The following is a 21,073-nucleotide window of genomic DNA, read 5'->3' as shown; positions in this document are numbered from 1 at the left end:
ATTAGTGTCAGACTGCCTACAGATGTCTTGTTTTGAGTATATTTCCACATACAAAATGTAAGAGGAAAATTGAAGCAATTATCAAAAAATTAGAGGCAAAATTACGTCTCCACACTTGTTCTTCTATAAATATGATATTTTCCACATACATGTAACTAATTCAGCCTCAAATTATGTTTGCATTAAGTATTTCAATGTCTGAAAACAAAGAACTTATATTGATATCACATGTGTAATTCTACTTATCTTTCTTCAAGTGTCTAGTAGATGTAATAATTTACTAAATGGAGTCACAAATATTTAAATTAATTTTTTTCTTCTGATTTCCTAAAGTACATCACTTCTAAAATTTCACGACATTCCTGTATAAAAAGTAATAGAATGGTATATCTTACCCTGTGACCTTTGTCACCTGGTAGACCTGGAAGTCCATCAAATCCTCGATCCCCCTGTAAAATCATCATCATCATCATAATCATCATCATCATCATCATCATCACATTCCCAGCCTAGTTCTGTACTGTAATTTGAATGTGAAATATTCTTTCATATCAAGAAACGTTATTTTATAATATAAAATTTTCAAGGGTGAACTGACATACAAGATCTGAATATACAAATATATGAGCTGCTGACCTTCGCCCCAGGTTCTCCCGGCATTCCTCTTCCTCCATCAGCACCTGGACGACCCTGGTAATGCCAAGAATACGACTAAGCAAAAGGGGTTCCTACTGGTACAGAGTAAAAGATAACTGATGATTTCAGATGCCCTCAAAATATGCAATGAAAACCAACCATACCCTTTTTCCAGGTTTTCCCGTTGGACCAGGCGGACCTTGGACACCACGAGGGCCCTATATCAAAATAGCATAATTAATTCATTTTATAGAATTCGTGATCAATAAACTCAATCACATTGAGAGAGATGGTTTTAGAAATTTATATTCTCTTAATTTATCTTAATCATTTTAACACAAGAAAATTTTTCTTACGTAAAAATCTAAATAGTAGACAGAAGAATCAATTTTTCTATAATGGCTTCTTGCAAAAAAAGAGTCATTATTTTATTAAGTTTATATAGATGTGATCACATTTAAACAAACGAAACACAAAGTGATATTTTAAACTTTAAAAAAATCCTCAATTATTCATTTTATTTTAAAAACCTTGTGGTTTTACATTTCCTTTGACTGAAAACACTCTTAACCATCCACCTCATTCCTCTGCTATTTCCAATCTCTTGTCCTTCACATTTCCCTTCATTTTTTGGAGATCCTCTCCTACATATTGATTTCTTTTATTGCACTTATCACACTGAATTATAATTGCCTTTTTTCATAGTTGAATCTCCTCTTAAATTGTTAACTGCTACGGATTTGTCTTTAAATCTGTCTTGTTCTCCATTATACTCCTACAACATAGCACAGTGCCTGATACATGTTTCTTTCAATCATCTACAAAATGCCAGAGGATGACTTGACAATCCCTAATGCAAATTATTGACTAGTACCATGCCATGTCAGATTAAAGGTTAGATATTTTCAATATGTGTCTCTCTTTAAGCAGTACTATATAATGTTATGTCTATATATAATGTCTTATGTGGTAATTGATACACGTTTTTTAAAAATAAAATTATAAAACTAATAATAGATCAAATGTAGTTTCAGTATAAATATTATACAAGCTTTTGTATATAATTAACTATACCCTTTTTAGTTAATTCATACTAGGTATGCATAGAATGAGTGTGGCAGAAAATATAACACACATTTGAAATTACACATAATTTTTATAATCACTGTAAAATGATTATAGAAATATGAAATTAAGCTTGTCTAATAATTAGAGATTAAAAGAATAGCTTTTTAAAGAAATTATTGTAGTGAGAGGACTCTACCCTGTACCCTAGCTGGAAGGTAAGGGGCAATAATAACAAGACAAAACTTCTTCGTTTTTAGTGAAAACGATTCTTCATTTGATACTGTAGCTCTTTGGACTTAAGGAGTGAAGGAAAACTGCAAAATCCATGAAAACTACCGCAGCATGTTTTCAGATTCATCTATTTTATAAAGAGGTGAGTTTGATCCAAAAGTTCATAAACTTTGCAAAGTATTAAGCTCCTTAGATTTTCATGTAGTGTCATTTCAATATTTTTATGCAATTCCCAGTTAAGCCGTAAAAGCTTGCCACCCCTTTACAGCAATATTAAGCAAGCATGAAAAAGCAGGCCACCACTTTCTAAATCATCCAAATACCTTTCTCAATTTTCTTTGGATTTTTTTCTCATTTCAAAATAAACTGTGGTGCATCCACACAAGGGAATTACTCAGCTACAAAAGGAAATCACTACTGATGCACACACATCAACTGTGATGAATCTCAAAGGCATTATGCTGAATGAAAGAAGCCAGTCTCAAAAAGTTGCATAAGGCGTGATTTCATTTATATGGTGTTCTTGAAAAGATAAATCTGCAGTGAGGAAGAACAGATCAGTGGTTGTCAGGTATTAAGGGTTAGGAGAGGATGTGACTGTACAGTGGTAGCACCAAGAAATTGTTTGGGGTTATAGAACTGTTCTCTATTCTGATGATTGTGGTAGTGGTTATAAAGAAAATATACAGGTGTTAAAATTCAATTTTACTTTGCAATATTTTAAAAATAAAATTAATTTAAAGAGAAGAAGAAAAATTAATAGCTCCCGCAGCCCAATCTGAATTTATATTTATTGAGTATATCAAGAAGCATTTTCATCTAAAAATGAATGCATTTAAAAAATATATCACATTTTTTCTGTTTTCTAGAATAAGTGTATTTTGTAATGTGCTTGTATTGAATGTCTCTATCTAATCCCTATTTAAGAAAAAATAATACTTTTAATTTGACACCATGTAAATATAATGGAAAAATCTTTTTTAAATTTTCAGCTCAGATACTCTCAATTTCTCTTAATTTCCTTAGCTCTACAAGAAGTTTGAAGTTAGCTTCTTTTAAATATCCATTAAATATGCTTTCTGAGAGAATATGCTAGATTTACTCTCCACAGAAACATCGTGGGCTTGAGGCAGGGATACTATAAGTAAAATTGCAATGTATTACTATATAAAATTTGTATATATAAAAATTATTATATAAAAATTGCAGAGTTCTTCTCTGCTCTGCACAATCTCAAGCCAATTTAATATTCTAAAGGCCTATTACTATCAAGATTTTTCCAATCCTAGGTTATTATCTTTTTAAATATTGTTTAAATTAATCAAGTTATTGGCAATCAACTGACCACTAGGGATTTTTCAATTAGAGGAGGTGATGTGAGCTTAAAGGTAATGTAAGTAATTTCTTTATTCATAAAACAGATGGCAGATATTTCAATTATCCTACTAGATAAAATATAGTCAAAAATAAAATAAGTAAAATAGATTTTTTTTTTACCTGAGGACCTGGGTCACCACTCTCACCTTTGGCTCCAGATGAACCAGGCCCCCCCTGTAGAGAAAAAGTGAGGATAGTATCATTTAATTTAGTCATTTTCACTTGAAATAGTTAAACATTATTCAAAATATATTTCAGCAAATTACTTTGATTTTATTAATTAATACAATAAAATTTTCAAGTCCTTTGATTGGAATACATCTCTCCTCAGACTTCATATTCCCGTGTGTGAGCTATATTTAAAAGTCTATATTTTATGCATAACTACACAGAAGCCAATTTCATGAAATCACATTGAAATTTTCTTTAATGTTTGTACCATCGGAGCACTTATGATGATACACAAAGCATTACTTATCATTATGCTGTGGTGCAGTGCTACACACAACGCATTTTTACTGAATCGGGTATACACTGAATCCATTTATACAGCAAGGACTTGGAAAAGTGGTATTGCTTTTATACTCAGAAATTTCTCAGACACTGAATTCTATGGCAATAAAATATCAAGAACAGATGCTATTACTATCATTATAATTGTCCTGAAATAATGTCAAAGCACTTTTTCCCAGATTGGTCTTTTTCCCATGACATTAAGTCCTTAGGACAAATGCCTCTCACAAATATTTACGTAATCCAAAAAGTGCAACAAAAACCTGGCACCTTAAGTAGGAAAAATATCAAATCACTTTATAAAAGTCTTGTGAATTTTAAAAATAAATACTGGGCTGTTCATCCTCTGAAAAGCTTTAGAACATTAAAATTAAACACAGTGATAATAGTTCCTTCATGCTGAAGAAGTATACTCTGTGTGTTTAAGAAGTTTCTGATTTATTTACATGAATACATATTCAAATAGTGCATTGAATCAAAATACAAAAAGATTAAAATTATGCTTTCTGAAACTGTTAGCTATCTAGAGCCTCCTGGTGGCTCCGAAGTAAAATAGCTATTAATATGACTCCCAAGAAATATGACAAGTCAAGTCACGTGAATATTCTAATCTTTAAAATTACAAGAATGATGACTGTCAAGCCTCTAATTAAGAATTCTTGCAACTAAACTTCCTCAAGAGAAAAACTGGGGTTCTATATTAAATCAAATTATTAGGCACTAAATTGAATGCAATTATAGGACAGTCAATTTATTTTTAATTAATTTACTGTATTATATCCTCTGTATATAACCACTACCTACTCAACACATTATAATTACTTTGCCCAAACACTTATTCTAAAAATTGTCATGCAATAATTGACAGTAACAGAATAGGAAAAAAAAACCGTTTTCTCCCTTTCCTGCATATTTTGTAATATAGACCTTCTTTTGTCTATGAAAGCAATTGGAAAAAATAATTGAATAAAGGAATTTTTCATTGGAAGAACATACATATTTATGTCTTAAAATATTGATGTACACTTTGTTTCTTTTTTATATCTTAATGTATAAAATACTTTTAGACTCTAGAATGAACAGATATTTGGAAGTCTGTAATAATTTTATGTTTTGGAGCAAAGGATAATAGAAGATAAAGTGGTAGAGAGAAACAATATGCTTTTTTTCTCTCAATACCTACCTTTAATATTTCAAGAAGCTAAAACTTTCCATAACAAAAACTTAAGTAGTAAAATTAATTAATCTTGGACATGACACTGAGAATGTGTACACGGTTGTCAATGTTTTCTCTTTGCCCCCACACTGTGAGTGACTGATCTTTAAGGATTGGTGAAAATAGGAGCTGCTAATGTAACATGCTTTCATTGCTTCTGCTGATCATTGCCCTTACCCTCTACAGTTCCCCTAGGCTTGTGTTTGTCAGAATGATAAGTAGGAAAATTCCTTTGGAAAATATAGTTTTAGAGGTCCTACACTGATATTTTTAAATTAAGTAGTATATGGCAGTGTTTCCCAAACATGCTTGACCATAAAAATCAGCCTGGTACATCCATTAAAAATATAGTTTGCTAGTTCCCGATCCTGAAACTGCATCATCAGAGTCTCAAGTTCAGAGCCGCAGCAACTTTTATTTTTAATAAAATATACAGGTAATTCTTCTGCTCCCAAATTTGTAAAACCTTAACATACTGCTGAATTTCCTCAGTCATATAAATTTGAGTTATTACTAACAAGCAATTAATACTAACTCTATTTCTTCCTTTATTAAGTGACAGAATCTTCCACATTCCTTGCGATATTTGAAAGGCAGACAGTAAAACTACATGATAAAAACTCAATGTGGTTAGAAACGAATATAATTTAAATTCTGTGGAACATATTACCAGAACATAAGTTCCACAAGAGCTCATATGGTTGAGTGTATAGACCTTCAAAATATATAATATGTTATGAAATTTCAAGATCGAATTAAGAGATCGATAAATTTATGGAAAATTAGACAACAAACTCCTGAATAACATACATGAAGAAAACTATTTATCATCCTAATAAGATCAGTGAAACAGATTAAATAATTAGAAGACTATTTTCTTGATCTAAATTTGAATGAAACAGTTTTGTTATGAGTGTCTACTAAGTAAATCAAAGATAAGATTTTAAGGTTCAACATAACAATTTCTATAAATACCATTATTTCAATAAAGCATAATGAAAGCATTAAAAACCCTATTAAAGCACAATATAAATTGCTTTTTATATTTAAAAACAAACACAAAATAGAAATTATTTCTATTATTATTATTATTATTTTATTTCTAAAATCAAGGAGAACCCAGATTGGAATCCTAAAGTGTTTTCTTTTCTTTAGAAAAATGTATAATTTGAAAAGAATCTTTGTATATTTTGTGAATCACTATACTACTTTATATTTGTTAAGTTTCAAAACATTTGAAGATATTTTTTAAAGCTGTTGGAATACATTAGCTTCTTAGCAAGCTTGTAAGGAAAAATAAAAAACACTGTTATTTTCCAAGTCTCTAAAAAACAAAATAATTTCTCTACTATCTGAAGCACTTCATGGAATACTGAAGGCAATCTGAAGTTTAAGCCAAGTATCCTGCTTGATCTAAGATCATGGAATAATTTTCACTGACATTAAATATTTTTTCTTTTTTAATAAAAATTTTGTTTAACAGAAAATTAAATCTCAAGAATTTAATATAAAATTGAATTTTAGCAACTCTATTATAAAAAAATTATATTTATAGTTTGAGAAATTAATAGTTGGATATATGATGCAATTACATTTTTCACTGTATTTATTGGATTTGAGAACTTTTCATTGAAACATTTTCAATCAAAATTTACCAAGGACTGAGTTGAAATAGATTTTTTTAATGGAAACAAAATCAAGCATAAGTAGGTATTTGTAGCCTATTTTCACCAGCCGGAGATATGAACAATGCCTGGCTGAAGTTGCACAGGGAACTACTAACATGAAAATTTAAACATATATTCTGTCAATGGATTACCTACCACAGGACCTGGTCTTCCAGTTAGACCCATTGGGCCAGGTGGGCCTCTCAGAGCAATCTAGAAAATAAAATATATCAAACTCAGGAATGCTCTTCTAGATGAGCATATTAAACAACAATATTCCATAACATTCATTTGTGCAAGCCACTCTTAAGTAACAGATGATCAGCACAAGTATAATAGTTACATGCTAGAAAGGGTGCCCTATTACTGAAGAATTGTAAGTTCTAGAATGACAAATGACCTAAAAAAGTATCACACATTTTTTAAATTGTTGTAACTCATATATAATCTTGTACCATATATTATGATAATTTATTCAATGATAAAAGTTAAAATAGATTTTAGAATAAGAAATCTAATACCTGAAAATTTTCTACTTTGAAGTGTACTTCAGAATAATGTATAGACTCTCTTAAATATGTAGGTGCAATTCTCATTGAAAATACTTTTAGAAGTGAACAATTTGAGGCATTGTAAATAAAAATTTTCTAGCAATATTTTAGGAAAAACTATGAAAATTAACGCCAGAAAGCAAAAAGCAAAATTGATCAGCAAGTGTTATGATATTATACTTCTTTTAACAAATCTCAAATTTAATGCTCTATAGAAAAATACATTTATTTTGTATAATCATAGGCATGATAGACTGATTACATGCACTATTGTTACATTGGATATTAGAAATGTGAAATTAGCATACTTGAAAAGCTGGAACAAGTAGAGTACAAAGGATAAATATCTGACAGATGTTAAATTAGTGTGGTGTGCCATTTTTGAATATTAGTGATTCCAAAAGATGAATATGTAGATTATAAAAACAGATATCAAAAATAATACTGTAATAGAAATAATGTGTAAAATCATATTAGAAAAGTGCATGAGATAAAAACAATAGGATCTCCAAAGTTTCACTACTGACTCACCATGAGATTTTTGACAATACACTTCTTAATCCTTGAGATTAAATATCTGAAAAATTGGAATTATAATGCTTGCTACCTATTTCCAAGTAAGTTAAGTGGACTAGTAAAATGAGGAATTTGTTAAAAATAATATAATGTATAAGATAAATTGTAGGAATCAATAGTAAATTATTTTAAATATTTTATACTTATGCTCAAGTCTAATAAACAAATATTTAAATATTTCATTATCTTTATACATGATATAACCAAATAATGGCATCTTTTCAGATGAATAGTCTCAGGAAATATAAAAACAAATACTATTGACATTAAATTACAAAATTAATTTATGTTTTCAGATATTTTATACACTCATAAATTCATGATGATAAATAAAACATTACTGCAGAAACGATTTATATTGCTTAGAAAGGGGTAACCATAGCCATACCAACCATAAGCCCTTAATTTCCTTTCTCCTTAAAAAAAAAAAAAAAAAAGAACAAAAAAATCTATACTATGAATAAAAGTAGTATATGACTCTCAACTCTTTCCTGGTCCATTTTTAAAAACTTCCTTGTGTATATTTTAATTGCAATGAAGCTAATTTAAAAAATAAATATATGCTTTATAAGTATACAAACACTGGAAGCTTTCAGTTGACAAAGGATTATAAACTGAATGGATTTGGTAAAAATATTATAGATTATAATGATTAGAGCTTAGAATACATATTTGAAGTTTTCTTTCCTATACAAGAATGCCTTAATTTTCTGGATTACTCTGGATATCCTAAATAATCTAGAAGATTAGGAGGAAAAATTTTATTTTGACTTTATTCTCTTATTTGTATTCATTCATCATGGACTTATGCCTTCGTAGGGAAAACTGGATGTGCAAGATAGAGAGCGCTAGGTATAAACTCATCAATACTTTTCAAAAAAATCATCGAAAATTTGTTATGATTTGTGTGTTATTGCTAGAATTATACATGGCAATCCTGCAAGGATCAGCTATTTAACTGCAATATTCAGTTAAAGAAAATATTCCTACTGGAAAAATAGATATAACCTTAATATTTTTTCCATCTAAATTCAATATACTACTCAGAAGTATTTTTTCATAATAGTACCATCTTCCATACGCATACACACACACACACCCACACACCCACACACACACATCATTTGACATAGAATCAGATTATGAGAATATATGTTTATCCTTTCTTACCCGAGCCTGCTGAAGAATGGCCTGAGCCTGAGCTTCCTGAGCAGAGACGGTTGGTCCTTTGGAACCGTCGCCACCGTAACGAAACTAAGAAGAGATTTAACATAAAGAAACTTAAAATTAGCCTTTGTCAAATAGGTGCTTTAATTACTAGATAAAAACCACTTACTTAAAATGATGGGATTTTACAAAAGTCCATGGTAATTCTATCACAAACCATGGTACCTAGATTTTTTTTTTAATTCTCCTTCTGCCCATTATGGGTTCTAGAAGTTCTCTAGACCACGTTTTACCATTTGTAGAAGAGACTAGGACTCCTTTCCAATTTTAAACTCCATAATCTCTGAAAACTCCTGAATAAACCATCATGCATTTTTTATCTGCACAAATGTTACCCATTCTATTCATTCAGTTGTAAAAATTCCAAGTGTACTGAGTGCAGCAGTGGTTGTAGATCAATTGCTATTTTGCTGAGCAAAACTTTTGGAATCTCTGTGAATACAGAGAAAATATCTTGGAGATATATTCGTTTTGCTTACCTGTTTTTAAGTAGTTATACTAGAAAACTGACCTTCCCTAATATCCCTCTATAAAATTCTAAATCTCCATTTAAATTTTAACTCAAAATATAGCATGAATCAATTTCTCACTCATGTAATTATTACTTGAAACTTTGTTTATTACACTTAAAGGGACAAATCAATTTTTTTTTTTTTTTTACCAGAGAACTAAGACAACTAGTTTTAAAAAGGAATTGTATGGTAAAGCAAATAAGTTTTCAGCAATGAATAATAACTCTATAGATATATCTTCTTTAAAAAGTATCAACAATAGATTGTATGGTGGTAAACAGTAAATTGATATTATGTTAAATTAACACATGAAATGCACATTAATCATATGACTCAGGAAAAAGCACATGATTAGAAATATTAAGAAAACCTCTAAGCTTTGTTGCTAAAAGTGTAATCAAATAATGAGATCTTAGTTCTAACGCAGAGATTGATATTTATCAGAATTTTGTTTAGTAAAATTTTCCATAATCTCCAGGATATTTGATTTCAAATATCTCTACCCCATGCAATAGTTTTTAGTTGATTGCTCTGTAATATAGTTCAACATAAAGTCATCTTTATAAACAAACAAACGAACAAACAAAACATACTGGTAACATTAACATGGTACCAGGAGGACCAGGCAGACCATCAGCCCCTGGTAAGCCAGGACGTCCTGGGGGACCCTAGGAAAGTAAATGAAATCATCACAATTAATAAATAAATAAAAGAATCAAATTTATTATTAGAAATAGGACAACTTTTAATAACACAAATCTATATTATCTAATTTGCATTTGTCTTCTTTTCCTTGGTTAATCTCCTTTTAATAAGTACACCTAGAAAGGGTTATGTTTTATTGCAATAGTTTTACATGATTTTAATAATGCATATAGTTATTGGCTACTCAAGGATGGAGAAAAATAGAAAAGGGATTTCAGAAGAAGAGTTGGGAGAGATTTAACACAAATTGTCTATTTTACCACGTGACCTAGGACTTGATCTTCAAATTAAAATTCAGCCTTATTAAATCATTCTATTAGGATCCAACTAAATACCCATGGGATTTCCTGCAAAAAATATGTCTGGAATTCAAATTGAAGAGCTGAATCTAATGTAATAAGTTCCATATCACATGGGAATTGATTGAAAATACAATTTTTTTTTACTAATTATAACATAGATAAATGCACATTCTTTACCCTCACTTTTAAAATTATAGCTGGAAAAGTTAACCAAAATATTGCACAATGTTGAATTCATAGACTTCCCCCCAGTGAGAAGAATAACATAAACTTGTAGAATATATTTTAATTCCTTTAATCTATGTTACATTCTTTTGCTATGAGGTGTCCCTTCACTTACCCTATCGCCAGGGTCACCAGGGGGTCCAGTGGGGCCTTGTAGACCTGGAGGACCCATAAGACCCTGCAGAGAAATAAACCATGATCTGAGTCAGAGTCCTAACCTCATTAGTATTCAGGCAAATTCATCCTACTAAAATCAAGGAAGATCTCATTTATGTTTATTTCATAAATACACACTTGTCTCCCAAACAATTGCCTTATTTATCTTCCTATGAAAAGATAATATATAGGGATCACTTTATAGCTAGCTCAACTATTCCTCTATGAAGCTGTTCTCAGGTTGGGGGTAGACATTCCAAGGAAAAACAGGAAAGGAGACCATGCCAATGTAAAGTCCCTGAGGTAGAAGTTTGTTCCAGTTCACTAAAGAAATGGTATACTCATGCAATTAGATCTCAAAAATGTGATAGCAAAGTTGAAGTGTAGAAACTATTTAGCTTGGAGGCGTTTTTACATTTTCTTTTATGGGTAAAAGTATTTAATGGCATCAGTATCACATATTTATCTCAGATGACAAGAATTTAATTAATTCCACAAAAGACAGAAGATTTCTAACAAAATCAGATCAGTGCAACAACCTGAAAATAAAGACACACTGAGTGACATCAGCCTTACTAGGAGACAACAATGGAAGCTGATAGGTAATCACTACATTCGGAAGCACAGATAAGGCAGCTCAAGTTTACTTAGAATTCTCAACTTCATTCATCAGATATATCTATACCTCTGTAGTAAAAATAAGAATGGCTTTTTCTTACTTTCATATCTTTTAGGTAGAAAGTTGAAAATGCGGTTAGACAATGTGGAGATATCCAAGTGACAAAAATATTTAAAACAGGGGCCGGCCTGGTGGCGCAAGCGGTTAAGTGCGCACGCTCTGCTGCGGTGGCCCGGGGTTTGCAGGTTCGGATCCCGGGCGTGCACCAACGCACTGCTTGGCAAGCCATGCTGTGGCGGCGTCCCATATAAAGTAGAGGAGGATGGGCACGGATGTTAGCCCAGGGCCAGTCTTCCTCAGCAAAAAAAAGAGGAGGATCAGCAGATGTTAGTAGAGGGCTGATCTCACAAAAAAAAAAAAAAAATATTTCAAACAAAATTTAATTCCAATGGTTCCAAAATAATATTATTTGGATAGCCAAATCAAAAAGCAATTCCAGGCCACCAGGTTCTTTAAACAAATGTTTGCCTCTATAATTCAATACTCAAATTAGTCTAAAATATATAAATTCAATAGTTTAATAGAAATCTTACATCTGATTATAATAAAAAATCAAGGCAGAAATTATTTTAAAACATTTACATACCGCAGGTCCTGCTGGTCCTGGTGGTCCTTCAATAAGCATTCCCTATATGAAAAAAAAGGTGGAGAATCATTAGTAGGGAAATGCATCCCTAACCTCTTATTTAAGTGGCTCTAAGAAAGCAGCACATCATTGGATTTTAAAAAGTGAATTCTCTGTTCCTACTGCATAAAACCAATTACAAACATTTTTGCATGGGTAAGGGAGGAAATACAAAGATAGAAGACATAGTCCCTGTCCTCAGAGAATCCGTGAACTACTTAGAAAGGAGATAAATGTTCGGGTAAGTAATATTACAAGGAGAATATGCTAATTGCTCCCAAGAAGAGCAAAACAAGACATTTGACCAGGTTTTCCCTAACTCCCAGAATAATGCCTGGCACAAAGCAAGAACCTAACAAAAATTTGCTGCATGAATGAAAGAATGGAAGTAGGTGGCACGTAGGCAGTTTAATTCAGGGAAAGGGAAGAAAAGTCCAGGCAAAAGAATTGGGGATAAATAGGAGATAAGGTCTTAAATAGACAAGAGAAAAGAGTACTATTTCAGGATAAGAACTCAGTTCTAAAATGTTGATGATTCCACTGCACTTTGTACTGCTGAAAATTGTTTTGTCATTTAAAAAGTTGGTTGTAAATTTTCACAGCAAGGGCAAATTCATTCTGAAAAAATATTTTTAAAGCCTTTGATGAGCACGTGGCACGCTTCCTCAGATTTTATGGTAATGGAGTAGATGGTCAACAGTGTCCTTATAGACTTATCTTTTTAATCTTTACCCTCCCCCCATCTTTCTTTTTTTTAAATTTTTATGTCCTTGCAATTTCTGAAATGATCTTCATGACCTTGAGGCAAATAGTTAAACATACTACCTTTAATTCTAATACAATAGTTTTTCTAAGTTGCTGATTAGGAAGAACAAAAGTAAAACTGCTTTCCAGTAAGAATTTGCTTCTTACAATATCTTGAGTAGTAATAACATAAATGTAAATTTTAAAAATCACTTTTGGAATCAATTGGAGCTTTTACGTGGTGGACAAAAAGGAAGTGAATTTTAAAAAAGCATATTTTCATATTATTACATGATATTATTTGGATATGAGACAAATAAGTATGTCAAAAATGCATTTCTAATAATGTCAAGTCATAGAAATTGAAGGAAAAATCACTGGATTGGAAATTAGAAGAGATAAAGTCTGGTTATATCTCAACCACCAAACATTTGAACCTCAGGACAGTTACTTAAAACTTCAAGTTTCTTAGTTGTAAAATGAGAGAATTAGACTAGACAAATTTCAGCTACTTTCAAATTCCAAAATTCTATACCTGTATCTTTTTTGGTTTACTGAAATTCCACTTGACAGAAATGACCTTACTAACTCACTTATTTACGGCAAAGTATAAACATTTGGACAAAAGAATTTTCAATGGTAATACATGAACATGCATAATAATTTAAGGTGCTGATGGCTTATAATATAAACTAAATAATTGTACCAGCCTTTATAATGTATTCACACCAGTACTCACAGGTTCAACCACTGCTGGTTCTCCTTTCTGTCCTTTTTCTCCATAGGCACCATGGCCATTTATCTGTTGAGTGAAAAATTCAAACAGCCTGTCTTTAAGTAAATAAGGCCACTTAAGTATATTTTTTAATGAAAAATCACCTAAGTGCATTTAAAACAACCCATTAAAATATATGTTTTTTAAAATAGAAACTCATTAAAGGTTTAAGTATTGAAAATACAAAAAGGAAAGCATAATGAACATTAATACAGAATCTTGAACGAGATTGGATAATTGCTTCTCAAAGACTTATTATGGAAAGATAAAGACACCTATAGACTTCCATTATTATTCCAAGGCATTAAGCAAAAAGTCATCAAATTAAATTTAATAAAGTAGTCTAAAAATCAGAAACTACACTTACTACCCAGGATAATAATGACTATATTTTAATCTTATCAATGACAAGAAAATTTGGATATAATTTTATTCAAGATTATACTTTCAAATGAAGACTCCAATAGTGTGGCCGGAGATATAACCGCTGAAGATTCCCATGAGGAAGAATCTATCAAGGTGTCCTAGGAGTGATAAGTACTCATAATTTATATAAGAACACAACCTGTATTTTAAACCTGAAAAGATATCAAGATGAACATGAAAATACTTCACAAAATAAGACATAGAGTGACACAAAGCGTAATACTGACTTACGCTCGTTTCTGTGATATCAGTTTCTGCTGGAACACCTGGACCAAATTCTTCATTAGTGGGGCTTGTTGGTTTATCTTCATATTCTTTATATTCATAAAAATCATATTCGCCTAAATCTCCATCTACCAGAAGATCAGAATCCCTGCCGTCTATTCCTTTATTTTCATATAGTGTATCCTCGGAATTTTTCCTCTGGGAATCATAATCCTCTCCAGTTAGATATTCTTCAGTAAATACTTCTTCAACTGGATTTGGCTATTAATTTAAGTTGCAAGGAATTGGAGAACATGAAGTTTACTGTTAGTAAAGCAAGGTAAGCATTTGCAATTACAGTTTGATGGCAAGTGACGGGAAGAGATTTGAGTGCTACTCAAGCAAGTCTGAAGGCCTGGAAAGAAAGCCTTTCAGTATCATTGAAAGAAATATTTTTGTACAGTGGTATGCACAAAGAAATATTGCTTTCAAAGCACTTTTCCCAATAAACTGCAAATATTCACACAGAGTCAACATGTGTATTTGCTTGTTCCATTGAATAAACTTGTTAGTCAATTTGATACCGACTTTAGAGTTTAAGATTTAAATAATAAAAGATGCATATTGTTAAAGCCTTGCTTAATTTTCAAATCTCACAGAATATCATTATGAAATACAGTTGCTACCAGAAAAGCCACGTAAGTTTGACTCTCAAGCCCCCAAATAAAATATTAATGCTAATATTAATATTTATCATTGAAATGTTTACACAGAGTATCTAGTATACAGGGAAGTATTATTTCACCAAAGAGTTCTTGAAAGCAAATAAAATTTAAGTTATAATCCTCAAAATTTAAAACAATGAAATAGAATATATTACCATACAATCTCATAAAAAGTAGAGAATAAATATGCACTTAAAAGTTATATCAATAATACTTCCTCAGAGATATAGAAAAATAAACCTAGCATAATTTTCTATCTCTCATAAGTATTCCCTATTAATAGTGTAAATCTGAATCATATTTATTATGCAATTCTTTGGCCATACTGTGATTTTGATGAGCTTCAAATTAAACAATTTATCTTGCTACCTTGTGAATTTCATTTCTAAGTAGCTTGCTTTCTATGACAGTGAATCTAGATGAATGAGTAATATAGAATAAATAAGTAGTATTACACAAAATCATGTGAATGAAAAATGTGGCTAAATGATTAATTTAAAAATTAACTAAAATAAAATATCCAGTAATCATAATGTTTTTAGATTCTTAGACAAAGAGGATATACTATCTATAGGGAACGTATATTATTCAGAATCAGAATATTGCTGTGTTCATAGCTCTGAACCAAAAAGCTGGATGAATTTAGGTAGATAAATAAACATCTTGAATCAAGATATCCATTTTTGGAAAATGATCAATTTGAACTAGATGAAACATAAAATCTGTTCTCACCCTAAAATGTTATTATTCTAAATTATGTGTCTGCATGCACTGCACCACCAAGTTTATTTGCCTCACTGGACACGTTATATACGTTTTCTAATAACTAGATTACTCAGGTATTCTTCATACCAGATATGCCAGGTATTTAACAGTTAAACTGAACTACGTATTCATGTTTTTATGATCAGAAGGTATGCATCATGTGAAATTCAGGAAGACTGTTTGATTTGTACCTATATGCACTTAAACGCTTTCATAGAAAAGAATAGAAAGGTTAAGATATATTATCTCAAGCATAATTAACATCACACTCCTAACAAGTTTGAAAATGTAAATAGCTATTAAAACTCGCTAAGACTACATTTTACCAGAAAGCTTGCTATCATAAAAATGCATAATTATAGGTCAGATGAAATAAATTGTAATTGTATCATTTGATGATACAATTTTCACTTTAGAAGATTTTCCTCCACACAGGAGGATCATGTTGTGAATACCCTTTGCCACAACATGTTGAGAAGTTTGCTCAGTCCCAGGAGCAATCAAGAAAACGATAGCAGCCAATTCAGTTTGATCAATTTAGCATCTGCATGAAGCGAAGAGTCATGCAAAACCTGAATTGACACTGATTTCAAATGAATTGTTTTTAGTAGTAGTGAACCACTGTTATTGTTTCTCTTACCTCAGTAAAAGAACAAAAACATCAAACTTCCCAGAGATTATAGATTCTTCCAGAGTGAGGTTTATCAAGATATATTCCACATTTTAAAGTGTTGGACGGTGGTTTAATACTGTCTATGACTATTACCTCATTTGGTCCAGATACACGCCTGGGAGCTTCTGTCTGGTAACTTTCCACTGTTCCATAGTTGTAGTCTTGAAAATCATCAACAATATTTGCCTAACGATAAATTCAAAAGAAAGCAATTAGTAAAAATGTAACGTAATTCCAGGTCTATGGAAATCATGATTTAATTGGGTTATCATATTAGCCAAATGAGTATTTATCTAGTTGGGTTAGGACAATGACTCATCATCAGAGATCTTCCAGCTTATCTAGGAGAGATCTTGATTGCTTTTTCTTTGCTACCTTTACCCCTAGTTTGGCTTTTGCTGCTGCTTGATAAGTTTTCTTCTTCTTGGATGCAAATTTTTCAGATTTAGGGGGTGTAAACTTTTTGGACTTTTCCTTTGAGTTAGTGGCCACTGTCCTCGTCTTCTTTTTGAAAGTGGATTTCTTTTTCTGTAAAATGTGGTGAAAGATGGAATGGAAAACATAAATAAAGGGGAAAGGGAAAAAAAGAGCATGGATGAAAGGAAGGATAAGCAAAGCAAAATGAGCATCATTCCTCAGGACAGCTACTGTCAAATAAAAATCACAGTTATTGGTTCACAGAAATCAGATGAATGAAAGGTTTATGATAAGTTTGAGGAGCAGTGGACATAAGGAACCACAGGATGACAAACAGCAGGACACCATACACAAAGGGGCTACTTTGTTATTACCTCGGTTTGTGCTATTGTCTCCTCAGTTACAGTGGGTGTCTCTGTTAGACTTTCAGCCTCTTTATAGTCTGCTTCCCCATACTCATAGTCATATTCCATTATATCCTCAGGTGCATACTATGTTGCAAAGGAAAAAATATCAGGCAATTTTGTTAGTTGCAGAAAATACTATCAACAAAGTGGGAATCATCTTCTTAACTTTTACTTAGAGTAAAGGTTAAGAGATAAGGAAATACTGTTACTTAAATGTTATTTTATATTACAAGAAGTATTATACTGTCTTATATGGAGTATAATAACATAGGCATGACAAAGCAGGTTTTCTAAGAGCAGAATAGTGGTTAAGATTGTGAGGAAACTAAAAGTTTTGAATATTAATTCAACCTTTAATTGAATATTAATTGGAACATAGCAATTATGTATTTGGACATAGTTATTAAATATTCATGTAATTTTGACTTGTAAAAATTGCTATGCAAGCCTCCTCTATAAGAATTTTACAGTAATTTCAATGGGTACTTTCTTTTCATTAAACTATGTGTTTAAAAATAAAAATATGGAGGTTAAGCTCGCGTGCTCTGCTTCAGCAGCCTGGGTTCCTGGGTTCGGATCCTGGGTGTGGACCTATACCACTTGTCAGCAGCCGTGCTGTGGTGGCCACCCACATACGAGAAACAGAGGAAGATTGGCAACAGATGTTAGCTCAGGGCGAATCTTCCTCAGCAAAAAACAAAAATAAAAAATAAAAATATGGAAAACAGTCTTCCCAAGTATGAAAGAATTTTCATTTCTATTGTGAGATGGGGGGGGAGGGAATGCAAGGAACATGAAATGAGTCTATATTCTATTCGGAATACTGGAATCAAGGAAAAAATAAAATCTAAAATTTATTTAGAAATCTCCAATTTGCTATAGACTTACTTCAGATCAAAATAAGCACAGAGTAATTGTAAGGCATTAAACGATTCAAAATTAGATCTGTTTATAATTAATACATTATTTCAATTTTTAAAAATACTGCTTTTTTTCTCTATCAAAAAAGAGCATACTGCTTAGATATCTTAAACTACTTAAACTGAACTCATACTGGAAAATAGTATTTTATACTAGATTTTTCTGTATTAAAAGAATTTACTTGGACAGAAGTATGTTTCTTAATAGAGAGACATGCAAGTTAGTCATACCTATTGAATGATGAGGAAAATAATGTGTTCATCTTCAAAGCCAAATATTTCTATCAAAATTTTAATTTTTAAACAAGAATATAGATATTGTGAAACATATATTAATCATTGGTTTTAATCAAAATAACTGTAAATACACAAAGGTCATATATAGCATAAAATATTAAGCAGAAAACTCAACAAGCTAAAACTCTAAGATGTACATGTTATATTTATATATGTAAATGCTAAAGGCAACCCATCTGGAATTCCCTAAGTATTACGTTCAGTAAAATTCCAATCACATCCCAACCAGATCTCTCGATATTTATTGCCAGAAAATCCCTGTTAATCTACCAGAAAAATAACTGTTGACCACATGTCTTTTAGAGAATTGTGATCACTGTGCCTTCTAATAAGCTATATTAGCTACAGCAATGCAAATGAGTGCAAATTTCTCAAAAACATATAATGAGACATGTCCAAAACTGATCCCCTGGCAATACTGTACCACTGGCCCTTAATGAAATACCCTCGCTAAAGTGAACTTTTCTTGATGGTTTAGCTGAAGCTCACATTGAAATATAAACCTAGATATGCCTTTAGTGTTCTTTATGATGGTCAAAACTCCAATTTGATTAAATTAGTTGAAACAGATTCATAGTTTTATCTATCCAGTAATAGCTTCATTATGCATGAATATGCATTTGAAACCCTTCAACAAAACTTTATTTTAATTAGGATTTGTGTAGAATTTAGTATAATAGAAAAATGCATGTATATAACACTTTGAAAATTTTTGTTTCTTCATGCCTCTGTAAGCAAGATGCAATGCGAACAATTTCTAGGAAAGTTAATGTAAGCATTATTAATAACATCATTAAGTAAATAAAACAATTAAATACTGAATTTAGATATGTATTAAAAAGACATTAATGGAGACTGAATACTGTCTAATGAATAATTTTTCTGTAGATACGGTCACCCATGTTGGAATAAGAAATATTAGATTTATATAATTACTAGCTGCCAGCTTGAAGTAAAACATAAAAAAAAATTTGCCAGTCTATTCTATGCTTTAGAGTTTTAAAATTAAGCAGATTTTTCAGAATCATGTGCATCTATAATGAATTGTAAAAACATATGCCAATAAATAAAGACATAAAGGGCTGATTTTAAAAATGGAATATTTAAATATGTCTTAAATGAAGACACATATCTCAAAGTAGCTAATTAACTTTATTAACTTTATATCATGTTTTTTTCTTGTAATCTTTTTTCTTCTCTTCTAACCACCATAATCTCCTCTAAACTCTTTCCAAATAGAGACCAACCAGACTGGCTGTGGTTGTGGCATAATGGAGGAAATAGCATGCTCACCTTAGGCATTAAAGCACATCTTTTTCTTAGAGCCGTGAAAAGAATCACTGCTTGCCTTCTCCTTATGTCTTTATCTAAACAACACCCTCCTTTTGGTGGTACTGAGTAGACTTCAGGCTTTGCTGGTCTATACAAAGCTTTACAACCTAGTTTTGGAGATGATTCTCCCTTCTTACTATGGAATTTTAGGTGACTTAAGGGCAGGTAAAGAAGAAAGAACTGGTTGTAATCAATCAGGTGAATATATGCAACAAGATGTGCAGTAATAAAATGATTTCAGCTTTCATCTGTGAGTAGCCCAGCTATGTGAGGCTACTCACAGTGTGTGTGTGTGTGTGTGTGTGTGTGTGCGCGCGTATATATGTATGTACATATATGTATATATTTGAATATGGGTATTTGATCATGCTAGCTACATCCATATATATAGTATGGTATGTGAGGACACAGAGTCTTTTTCTAGAATTATATAGTATGTAATTCTAGAATTGTCATAAAATCTGTTCTTATTTGTTAGAAAAATAGTGGCATCACTAAATATCTGTGCATCTACTAGAATCAGAATATATGATAGATATTAAGTGCAAAGAAGATTAAAGTAATAAATTTGAGGAAGTCAATTGTTTTCTAAATTTCCTTATAAAATGTTGTCTTTCTTTTGCTTCATTTTCCTTTTTCATTCCTTATAAAAAAGAATGTCAATTGCCTACCATATATAAAGCATTATAGTCTGCATAATATATTAAAAAAGAACTATATAGAGATTTAACATCTAATTTCTTTTAAAATAGGAGAATAATTTAACTTGATGAGAAAATCCTCAAACCATCATAATTTTAATATTTGTCACTCTTTTATATAAGTGGTATTGTGTAGGTTCAAGTAGAATTAAAGTTTGATGATATCATTACTATATTTAAATCTATCCACAATACGTGTTTCACTCTATGAGGATGATGCAATGTTGTGCCAAACACATAAAAAATTGAATCTTAAGAATGAATTAGAATATATTATTTATAGGATATGAACTAGACAAAATTACAAGTTGGAGAGAGCAAGAGCACACAAGTTAATTTACAGAAGAAATTGACATATTTATTAATCCAAATTAGAATAAAAAACATGCAATGTCACAAATTTATTAATGGAAAATTAAGC

General features: G+C 31.1%; 1 protein-coding gene and 1 long non-coding RNA gene across 3 annotated transcripts in view; one reads left to right on the top strand and one right to left on the bottom strand.

The window, feature by feature from the left end:
• The window catches only part of LOC147918033 (uncharacterized), a 1,004,068-nt gene that overhangs the window by 241,000 nt on the left and 741,995 nt on the right, over positions 1-21,073 (top strand). The window lies entirely within an intron of this gene.
• Positions 1-21,073, bottom strand: part of COL11A1 (collagen type XI alpha 1 chain) — a 207,612-nt gene that overhangs the window by 114,804 nt on the left and 71,735 nt on the right. Inside the window, exons 6-19 of one of the 2 annotated variants that reach the window (XM_087446492.1) lie at positions 17,370-17,486; positions 16,954-17,106; positions 16,672-16,764; positions 14,443-14,697; positions 13,750-13,812; positions 12,228-12,269; positions 10,922-10,984; positions 10,168-10,242; positions 9,006-9,089; positions 6,865-6,921; positions 3,433-3,486; positions 801-854; positions 637-690; positions 396-449 (exon numbers count right to left, since the gene is read on the bottom strand). In XM_087446492.1, coding sequence (XP_087302618.1) covers positions 396-449; positions 637-690; positions 801-854; positions 3,433-3,486; positions 6,865-6,921; positions 9,006-9,089; positions 10,168-10,242; positions 10,922-10,984; positions 12,228-12,269; positions 13,750-13,812; positions 14,443-14,697; positions 16,672-16,764; positions 16,954-17,106; positions 17,370-17,486 — 1,218 coding nt within the window. The remainder of the gene's footprint in view (positions 1-395; positions 450-636; positions 691-800; positions 855-3,432; positions 3,487-6,864; positions 6,922-9,005; positions 9,090-10,167; positions 10,243-10,921; positions 10,985-12,227; positions 12,270-13,749; positions 13,813-14,442; positions 14,698-16,671; positions 16,765-16,953; positions 17,107-17,369; positions 17,487-21,073) is intronic. The other variant, XM_004420763.3, reaches the window with a different exon arrangement.

This window comes from Ceratotherium simum, chromosome 2, assembly GCF_057802395.1.
Source record: "Ceratotherium simum simum isolate JZ-2026a chromosome 2, ASM5780239v1, whole genome shotgun sequence".
In the NCBI taxonomy this organism is placed as follows: Eukaryota; Metazoa; Chordata; class Mammalia; order Perissodactyla; family Rhinocerotidae; genus Ceratotherium; species Ceratotherium simum.
Note: the sequence above shows the minus strand (reverse complement) of the source record. Positions and strands in the feature narration are given on the sequence as shown.